The 10824-nt window shown below is 52.5% G+C and overlaps 1 protein-coding gene across 1 annotated transcript in view; it reads right to left on the reverse strand.

Moving 5' to 3' along the window:
* Positions 1-10248, reverse strand: part of Slc5a10 (solute carrier family 5 member 10) — a 46934-nt gene extending 36686 nt beyond the window's left edge. Inside the window, exons 1-5 of the mRNA NM_001107007.2 lie at positions 10105-10248; positions 5596-5667; positions 5112-5216; positions 4708-4767; positions 4465-4569 (exon numbers count right to left, since the gene is read on the reverse strand). Coding sequence (NP_001100477.1) covers positions 4465-4569; positions 4708-4767; positions 5112-5216; positions 5596-5667; positions 10105-10215 — 453 coding nt within the window. The 5' untranslated portion in view covers positions 10216-10248. The remainder of the gene's footprint in view (positions 1-4464; positions 4570-4707; positions 4768-5111; positions 5217-5595; positions 5668-10104) is intronic.
* Between the last annotated feature and the right edge of the window lie 576 nt (positions 10249-10824).

A 10824-nucleotide genomic window follows, 5' to 3' on the forward strand; every position in this document is an offset into this window, starting at 1 on the left:
CTGTTGTCCTAGGGGAGACCCAGGGCACTGGTAAGGCCTATCTGAACACCATCTAGCCTAAGCTTCAACCTTGTACTAATAGCTACGGGGACCTAGGTCTGTCCTACGTGGCCCCACCTTGAACTTTTTGAGCAGGCTACCTCCCTCCTGGGACACCACTGTCCTTATTTGTTAAGCAGGATACCAGTGGGTATAGTCTAGGATGAGTGGAGCAAACTTGCTTCCAACAGTCAGTCAGAAGCACTCAGCCTTTCATCCTGCAGCCCCTCCCTCCAACAACCTGTCACCCATTAGCTTGGCATTAAAGGTCCAGAAGATGAGGACCCTCCCTGGGACTTACTATCCTTTGTGCCGACTTTCCTTAGTAGTCTGGGGGAAGCCGCAGAGTCTAACCTCATTCCCCAAAATACAGGTGGGAAGGTGGAGGCCAAGAGAGTGGAGGAACTTGCCCATCACAGCAAAACTCAGAGACACAGCCCAAAGGACAGGACTGGGCATCCATGTGCCGAAGAAAGGGCCATTCTGAGGTTTGAGGCAAGTCAGGCCTCTGCTCCTGCTGCAGTGGGCTCTGACTGACCCACACTCACCCAATCACAACCCCCTTCTCCAGCAACACTGCGGTGCCTTGCCAAATTCAACAAGGGTTCCTTGCCTAGCCTTGTACGCACCTGATTCTCAAAGACCAGATGTCCCCAGGAAGCTCTTCCTATATTGCCTGCCTTGATAGTGGGGACACATTTGTGTGCCAGGCACCATCCTGAGGGTCACATGTTCGGTGGCTCCTCTAATGCTCACAGCCTCTAGCAGATGACTGTCAATGCGGAACAGCAGTCGCCTCGCTTAGGAAGCAGATGAGGCCAACCTTCTCTGCTGCAGGACCCTGGACCTTCGAGCTTCTTGGGGAGGAACCCATTGGCTGGGCTGCCCCTGAAGAGCACAGTGTTGAGCTCAGCCCCACTCTGCTTTGTGACACACCCTGCACTTACTGCACAGGAGGGGTGGGAAGAGGGAGGGAGACCCCCATGGGGAGGGCAGCTCCACTGGGCTCACAGCGCTGAGCTGAAGTGCTCATGGAGACACTGCACCTCCATCTAAAGGAAATGGGCCCTCATGCTGTGTCACAGGAGGTGAGGGAGGCTGGGCCATCCCAGGCTCAGGCCCTAGTCTGCGTCCTCTTCTTGCCAACCTATTCCTTTTCTCTCTTGTGCTCCTCTGTGGAACTGCGCAGAACTTCTGTGACCCCCTCTGGTGGTCACGTGTTCCCTGTCTGAGACCTTGAGTAAGGCAGCACAGAGGAGAGAGGATCTGCTTGGATTTGCTGTACTCTGCCTCTCACCTGCTGCTGCCACTGGGGACTCTTTCCAAATACCCATCTGGTTCTCCCTTCCTGTCCCTTGTGAGCCCTGCTGCCCTGCCTGTGCTTGCCTGTGCAAGGAGAGAGTGGGTGCCTGCACCTGCTGGGCAGAAGTCTAGGCTTCCAGACCCAGGCTGACTGGCTCTTCTGTTTCTACCTCTATGATTGCTTCCTCACGAGGATCCTGTGTGCAGGGTCTGTCTGCAAAGTGCATTCAGGGCTGGCCTGGTCACCCACACCCAAGCACATGGTAGGCACATGGCAAGTGGCATGTTCCCCTAGATTAGAGAATGGAGCAGAAGCCTATAGGCTGAACCTATCCCATCCCATGGCACTGCTGTCCACCATTGGCAGGACAGAGGCTGTGGTGCTCAGTGCTGAAGTAATTTACTCTCTAGACCTCCACAGGGGAAAACAAAGGAGGGGTGGAGGTGGGAGCCAATTCCTGGCTGTTTTCTCCATCCATCCTAAGGGCAGGATGGACACACAATAACACTCACTGGGAGAGAGGGGGAGAGAGAGGGGGGGGGAGGGAGAGGGAGAGAGAGAGAACATATCCTTTCTGGTTTTTTTGTTTTTTTTGTTTTTGTTTTTTTTTTTTTTGTTTGTTTGTTTTTTTTTTTTTTTTTTTGGTTCTTTTTTTCGGAGCTGGGGACCGAACCCAAGGCCTTGCACTTCCTAGGTAAGCGCTTTACCACTGAGCTAAATCCCCAGCCCCCCTTTCTGTTTGACTTATTGAGACAGGGTCTTACTCTGTAACCCAGGCTGGCCTTGAATTCACAGCAATCCTCCTGCCTCAGCCTCTCAGATGCTGGGATTGTAGGAATGAATCACTACATTCATCTATGACTTTCTAAGCCAACTTTCATAATCCCAAAAAAATGTCAAGGGAAGGAAGAAAGAGGGAGAGAAAGTAAGGGAGTTAGACCTGTGGAGAAAGAGGCAACCAGAGAGATGTGAGGATCCAGAGAGGTGATGGTAGGGCATGCATAACCAGAGAAGAGCGACTGGGGGAGACAAGTGCAGAGCCCTGAGGTGTTTATGGAAGAGTATGGAGGCCAATATGGCTGATGTGCGGTGTGCAGTTCTTGGGGAGAGGGAGAGGTAAGGTCAGTGAGGTAGCAGGAGCGGTGTGATGGATCACCTTGGGGGCCGTGGTTAGCCTTTGCTGAGGGGCAAGTAGTGTCATGCTTCACCTCCCCATCTTCCAGAGGTTAAATGACTTGCCCAGAGCCCCACAGTGATGGAGCGGCATTCAGACTCTTGGCTCCAAGCTCGGGCTGTGATTTTCCATACTTGCCATGTCGATCTGCGTGCTGGTGCCCAAGTTTGAACAACAGCAGCAGGAGGGCCCGTGACCTCTGCCTGGACAGGCTGTACAGACAGGCAGGGCGTTCCTGGGCTCTGTGTCTGGGCCTAGTGTGGCCCACGCACTTCAAATAGCTCCACTCTGAAGCCAAGACCCAGGGCGGGCCCAGCCTCTCCCAAACCAAGCACAGCAATTAGTGCCTCCTCCCGCTTCCTCTCAGTCTCCACGGGCAGCGCCTGGTGCTGAGGCAGGACCTTGACGTGACTGCTCCCCATTTACAGCTGGTAACTCGGAGTCACCCACAAGACAGAGTCTGAAGCCACATCCTGGTTGTTGTGGTTCTGACAGAGACCTGGATCTTAGCTAACCTTGGCCTGGTCACCATAACCTTGGTGGAGGACTCAGCAGCTGGTAGATGAGCTTGTCTCTAAGGCCCCTCCTACGCACTGAGCGTCCCTCTGCCCTCTGAAGTCCTGCCCAATGTAAGGTCTTAGATGGGAAAGGAACCACCCTGCTTCAGCCCACTTCCTTTTCTCCTTCTGAGAAAGACTCTGCAGAGTTGGCCCTGGCCACCCCCAGCTGATAACCCACCAATTCTGGGTCTCGTTGACCTCTCCCAGCCTAAGGCTGCAGTCTCCTGTCCCACCGCTGCCCTTCAGAGCAGTTTGTCTGTCCCAGAGGCATATGTGGCACTTGACTGGTTTTATGAATGTTAGTACGTGCCTGCAGGTGTGCCCCAGTCACCATCACCTCTCAAGGCTGACCTAGCTTCTCCTCAGAGGTTCCCACCCTGAAAATGTCCTTAGCGATGGCCCCCAGACACCTCTTCTGTGGCCCCGTCTCTTTCCTTGGCATCCCCTGTGACTGTCACGTCCTTTTTTCCATTGAAGTTCAGTCCCATCTCATTCTCATCTGAGCCCCGGCTTTGCCTGTCTTCTGTATACATCCATCCACCCCCCGCTGGAGGGTGGGCCCTGGGCAGGCCAGAAGCAGGCTTTCTTCACTCTGCCTGGCTTCTAGGAGGTGGGTTTGGGGAGAAAGGGGGTGGAGGTAAGAGGGATGGTTCAACTCAAACCCCAGATTGGAGAGGAATCAATCCCCACAGAGAGGAAGCTCATGTTGTCTGAGAACATCTAGGAAATGCTGTGCTCTGCTATGGCTGATGCTGTGGGAAACAGTCAGCATCCACCTCCCCAGGTCCCGACCTCCACAGGAGGCAGAGCATAAGGCCAGGCAGGCGCCCTCAGTGGATGACTCAGTTCTATCTCCTCTCAGGAGCCTGCCGATGGAGGTTAGGCAACCCTGAGGAATCGTACTGGGCCTACCACAACTACGGGGCCTCCCCTGAAGCCCACTGACCTTCCCCACAGCCTCAGGTTCCCTGTCTGTAAAACCAGGTGCTTGCACCAGTCAGGCCTTGAGCTTCTACTTTAAGATTGGAAGTGAGCGTCCTGCTTCTGATACTTCAGGGCCAGGTCCTAAGAGAAAGCTGTAGGCAGGCAGGAGACCCAGATAGACTTAGAGCATGGAACTAACAGGCACCATGAGGTCTTTGGCTCCCTCTAGCGGTCAGGCCTTGCTCTCTTTGAAGAATAGCGCCGCTCTCATCCCCCTACCCCTCCTGCCCAGCTGGGCGTCAGGAGATTGTGCCCAAGTGACCATCTCTCCCTGGTCCTCGGTTTCCCTAGCTGGTGTACTCACAAGTTGCCAGATGAGCTAGTCTCTAAGGTCCCTCCCAAACTCTTTACCCACCCCCCAATCCTAACAGTTTCCATGCAGGAGCAGGCTGGGGGCAGCTCACCGATATCTTGGTGAAGACAGACAGCAACAGTGATAGGACAGATAAGTACATGCGGATGCGCTGGCCACCGAAGCGCTTCTGAATGTATTCAGGCAAGGTGACAATCTGAGGAGGCAGACGAGATGAGGGCTAAGTGCTCTCAAAGGTGAGTGTCGGGGAAGGCTAGCCCCATCCAGAGTCCTGCCTCTCCCTCCCAACTTGGTGAGAGTCCAGCCTCTGGCATAGCCCCAAGAAGAGACTCACCTCTGAAGATACGTAGATGGGTACAAATACCCATGCCAGCGCCAAAAGCACATATGTGGCCTGTGAGGACAGAGGCATGGGAGGTCTGTGGGCACAATTCTCCTAGCCCTGCCCTGGTGCACAGCAAGATGTGGCAGAGACTAGTAGTGCAGAGGCTACCCCCAGCCCCTCCTGCTTTTCTGTGAGAAGCTGGAAACTTCTCCCTCTTATAGATGTCTCTGGACTGACGGGCTGCCCAGCCTTTGGTATCTGCAGACCAGCTTGCTGTGGAATGTTACCTGTCACAGTCCGGCAGACCCTGACTGATACACATTCTGGGAGTCACACTATCCAGGGGTCAGTCAATGTGGCTGCACCCTCTACCCCAGCCCTCCCACGGGCTATGCCCATTCTCTGAGGCTCACATTCCACTCAAAGCCTGCCACAGCCAGGCCTCCAGCGGCGCCCGAGCCTGCCAATCCTATGAAGAGGCCAGAGCCCTCACTGCTTGCGAAGAGTGAGGCTCCAATCTGCAGGAGGAAGAAAGATCATGGTGAGTCCATTAGAGCAGCTCCACCTGGACCAGAAACACCTCCTCCAGGTGTTTAGCCTGGCAGGTCTAAAGGGGAAGCATACCCTGTCCACCTATCCCAGGCTCAGGTGTACCCATAGGTAGACCACAAGGCCAAAAACAAAAACAAACAAACAAAACCCAGAGTTTTTCAGACTCCAAAGCCCTTTACAGAACGTAGACACAGCCAACTTGGGGGTCTCCTCCAGCCCAGGCATATTCCATTGAGCTGGTATTGGACAGGGACCTTGACCGAGGCACATAGAGTCCCAGGGATGCAGATCCCAATGACGTCAGCCCTGTGGACAATGGAGAGGCGAGAACGTGGGCGAACTCACCGGCCACCAAGCCATGTCCCGGCCTGCTAGGAAGTAGCCGCTCACTGTGTTCTTGTTGGCCCGACAAGCCGTCTGCAAGCAAAGCAAAGGCAGAAACTGCAGAGAATGTAGGATGCTGCTGCCTCTGGCAAATGCTTGGCAGCCCCTCCACGGTCTGAGTATCGCAATGCATGTGACCCGCAAAGAGAGAACACGTCCACACACAAACACACGCACACGCACACGCCATACACACACACACACACACACACACACACACACACACACACACACACACACACGGAATGTTCACAGTAGCATTATCCAAAATGCCCAAAGCGGTAACAACTCAAAGCCTAGCAACCAATGAAGTAACAAAGTCCACACAGTGGAATATTACTCAGACAGGAAAAGATACACAGTTAACCTGCTTCCAGTTTATTTCCTGTTTCAGAGTTGGGCTGCCTCGCTTTCTTATGGCAGAATGGCCATTCCTATTGGTCAAGAAAGAGGGGTTGTTTTTACAGATGGTTAAAAAAAAAGGCAACAAAACCTCTAAACTGTCAACTCTGAAGTGACTGACTGCCCCTTCGAGGCAGGGCAAGAGTGGGGAACTTGGGTTACTTTAGGTTTTTGGTGCAAGGAACAAGGCGGCGGGGACTGTATTTAGCATTCAGATGGAAACTAGCCTATTTGGCGGGCGGCAGTACCTCTTCCTTCTGATGTCTTGGAGGCTGAGGGAAGAAGCTGCTTTCACACTGGGGAAGCGGGACTTCAGGGTGACCATCTCCACTCTGTTTTGGAATTTCTATTTTTATTTTATGTGTATGGGTGTTTTGCCTGTATGTATGTCTTGTATGTGCATGTCTGGGGCCTTCAGAAGCCAGGAGATGGCATTGGATCCTCTGGAACTGGAGTTACAGATGGCTGTGATCCACCATGTGGCTGACCCAAGGAAGAGCAGCAAGTGCTCTTAACTGCTGGGCCATCTTTCCAGCCCTCTGACTGACTCCATTTTGACTCAGCCTGGCCTGTTGGGACCCCAAAGCAGTCACTTTGTCCCTTGTTTCTTTAACAGCTCCCCCTTGCGTCAAACCTTCAGCATGAGAATTGCGTGCAGCTATTGTCACTTGAAACATCTGGTCCAAACTCTCCATTCAGATCTGCTGCTGCGTCTTCCTGGGCACGTGCATCTCGTTTTTAAATCAATGTGTGTGCATGTGCACACGCATGTGTGTAGGTCAGAGGACAAGGCCCAGTGTCAGTCCTCATCTCCCACTTTGTTTGAGACAAGATCGCTTGTGGTGCAGCGTTGCAGACACCAGTAGCTGGACTGTGAACTTTTGGGATTCTCCTCCTTGCCTCCCATCTCCTTGTCTCCCATCTCCTTGCCACGGGAGCACTGGTCTCATGGGTACATGGTTTGAACAGGGTCTGTTTTTGTTATTTGTTTGTTTTGTTTTGAGACAGGATTTCTCTGGGTAGCCCTGGCTGTCCTGGAACTTACTCTATAGACCAGGCTGGCCTCAAACTCAAGAGTTCTGTCTGCCTCCACCTCCCGAGGGCTGAGATCAAAGGTGTGCACTACCACCACCAGGCTGGTTTCTGGGCTTTTGAGCCCAGGCCCTCCCGCTCGCACAGTGCCTCTTTACCTACCTGTCCCTGGAAGGCTGCCGGGGGTGGCTGCTAGGGGCTGTAGGTGTTCTGCAGAAGGTGGGCTTTGCTGACTCAAGGCAAGGCTGTACTGGTTTGATCTGGCCAGAAAGAAGCTGTTTTTCTTGCATCCCTCAGCTCACTGGAGTCACTCAGTCAGGAGCCTTTCCTCATATCTATAGTCTTTTCCTATGGAGCTTAATCATTCCTAGCTTTTGATTTGGAGTGAGAATCAGCAACTCTTGTGTTCACTCGAACACTAACAGGCCATGACAGGTTACTAATCAGCCTCATTTCAGTCCCGTGTCTTGGGAAATAGGGAGGTCTGACAGGAGGAGGGGCACCAGGAATGTCCCAGGAGTGGACAGAGGGAGCACAAGCTCCCTGTCACATATGGACATGGCCTGTCCATATAATTTATTATATCAATAATATCGAAGGTTACAGAAGGTATGTTATTGATCAGGAAATTAGAGGTATTATGAGAATTAGTAAAACTTGACAGAGGGTTGGAGCATGTGGTTGGTAAATGCCACCAAAGACAGGGCTGCTAAGACATCACCTTGCAAAACACACACACACACACACACGCGCGCGCGCGCGTGCACACACACACCACATACCACACACTACACACCACACTTACTACACACTATACACACACACCACATACCACACACTGCACACCACACACACACACACCACACACACACACCACATACCACACACTGCATACCACACACACACACACCACACACACACACCACACACACACACCACACACTACACACCACACTTACTACACACTATACACACACACCACATACCACACACTGCACACCACACACACACACACCACACACACACACCACATACCACACACTGCACACCACACACACACACACCACACACACACACCACACACACACACCACACACTACACACCACACTTACTACACACTATACACACACACCACATACCACACACTGCACACCACACACACACACACCACACACACACACCACATACCACACACTGCACACCACACACACACACACCACACACACACACCACACACACACACCACACACACACACCACATACCACACACTGCACACCACACACACACACACCACACACACACACCACATACCACACACTGCACACCACACACACACACACCACACACACACACCACATACCACACACTGCACACCACACACACATACTCATACACACACACACACCACATACCACACACTATACACCACACACACCACACACACACACCACACACACACCACATACCACACACTATACACCACACACACCACACACACACACACCACACACACACCACATACCACACACACCACACACACACACACCACACACACACACCACATACCACACACTGCACACCACACACACACACTCATGCACACACACACACTCACACACACACATACACACACACACACACACACACACACACACACACACACACACATGGGCTTCAGTGGTTAAGAGCATTGACTGCTCCTCCCAAAGCTCTGGATTCAATTCCTAGCATCTACGTATTGGCTCACGAGCATCTATAACTCCAGTTCCAGAGGATCTGACACTTCTTCTGGCCTCTATGGACACCAAGCAGGTGGTGCATAGACATACACGCAGACGCAACACCCATTCATATAAAACCAAATAAAAATTAAAACAAAACAAAACCAAAGCAGGATCTGAAAAGTACAAAAAAAGAGCAGAGCTGGGATAAGAGATGAACCCAACTGTGATAATGGCCATAACGAGCCATTAGTCATTTAGCATCTGATCACATAATAAATTGTATTCGTGCTGCCACTCACACCACTCTGACCGTACCACCACCACCACCACCACCACACTATCACTATCACCATCGTCACCACCACCATCCACACCACCACCACCATCCACACCACCACCATCACCACCACCACCATCACCACCACCACCATCACCACCACCACCATGTCCATATCACTAACCACTACAGTCCTATTGGTGCTACCACTACTATAGGTCAAATGGACTTCACCAGGCCTCTTGGGTAGATCTCACGCTGTGGCGTAGGTGCTGTCTCTGCCTGTGACACTGAGTGAACATGTCTGCTCCCTCATTTCCCAGGCTCTAATCTTGGGACAGTAGTTATAGGAAGAAAGAAAGGGATGACGGTCTCCTACAGAGAACCTCAGATTCCAAGGCTGAGGCAAGGAACTGACCTGAACATGGTGCGGTGGGGTGGACAGGGCTGGTTTGCTTCACCGACTCCCATTTAGGAGCGCCCTAAGGACTGGCATCAAGATGACACCAAGAGGGGTTGGGGATTTAGCTCAGCGGTAGAGCGCTTGCCTAGCGAGCTCAAGGCCCTAGGTTCTGTCCCCAGCTCCGGAAAAAAAAGAAAAGAAAAAAAAAAAAAAGATGACACCAAGAAGGGCCCACTCCCAGTCTACGGACCCTGAGTAAGTCGAACCCCCATTGCTTTGGCTTCTTATCTATGGGCAAGCCTGGGCTTCCCAGAGGTTGTGGGTAGGGTAGATGGTACACAGGGAATGGCCTGACTAGGACACAGCAGGGTGTCTGCTGTCAATGGATCTCCTGCTGGCTTGATCGCCTGTCTGAGAAACTGAGCTCCGGAGTTCCTGAGCAGGGCAGGGCTATCAGGAGTTTCCAAGCCTCGAACACCCTCCCACTTCTGGATTCTGGGCACAGCTAGGGAATCACCATAATTCTAGTGTTCCGGTAGCAGGCTACCAAATAAGTCCCACACACACCCAGGGATGCGCTGGTGGCCCCAGTTCTGCCTGAGAGCCCAGTGGGCCACCACAGGTTCTTACCCATACGCCCACGGCCACATTCAAGGCAAAATATAGAGAGATGACAATAATGTCACTGGTGCTCAGCTGGGATCCTGGAGCATGGATGTCCCCAGTGGAGTTGTCAGCCATCCTGCAGCAAGTACCACACCCAGCCCAGGGAGTGAGGAGAAGGGAGGCTGCAAAGGGCTTTCTGAGCAGAATTAATTGATCATTAAACCAAGTGAGAAAGTGACAACTGCAGCCCACAGGGAGGGACTGCTTCAAAAAGCAGATAGATCCCCCTTTGCTCTGCAGTGACAGGTGAATCCCAGGGGGCAGGAACTCGGGTGATCTGGGAGGAGTGCGGGCAGAGGAAAGGAACCTTCTTAAGCTCTGAGGGGGTTGGGAGAGAAAAGGAGCGGCTCTGGGTGAAATGCCAGTTTAGCACCACCTAGATTTACTTTACTTGAATATGGAGCAGTAGGATGGCTGCCTCACCTCTGGGGACACTTCCCTGAGGGACACGTTTGTCTCTGGAGTCAGTGGGCTGATGGTGGCTCCTGACAATGCCAGGAGAATCCTCATGCCAGGCCCTAAGTCCTGTCACCATTATTTACCATTTTTCTAGACAGCAAGATAGGCCTGACCTTTAGAGTCGGCCATCCATTTATCCACCACTCCAGCTTGGGCCAATACCTGTCAAATGCCAAGGACCCCTTCCCATTCTGTAGCTGCTCCCATGTCACGATCCAAGCCACC

The sequence above is a fragment of the Rattus norvegicus genome, chromosome 10 (genome assembly GCF_036323735.1).
Source record: "Rattus norvegicus strain BN/NHsdMcwi chromosome 10, GRCr8, whole genome shotgun sequence".
Taxonomy (NCBI): Eukaryota; Metazoa; Chordata; class Mammalia; order Rodentia; family Muridae; genus Rattus; species Rattus norvegicus.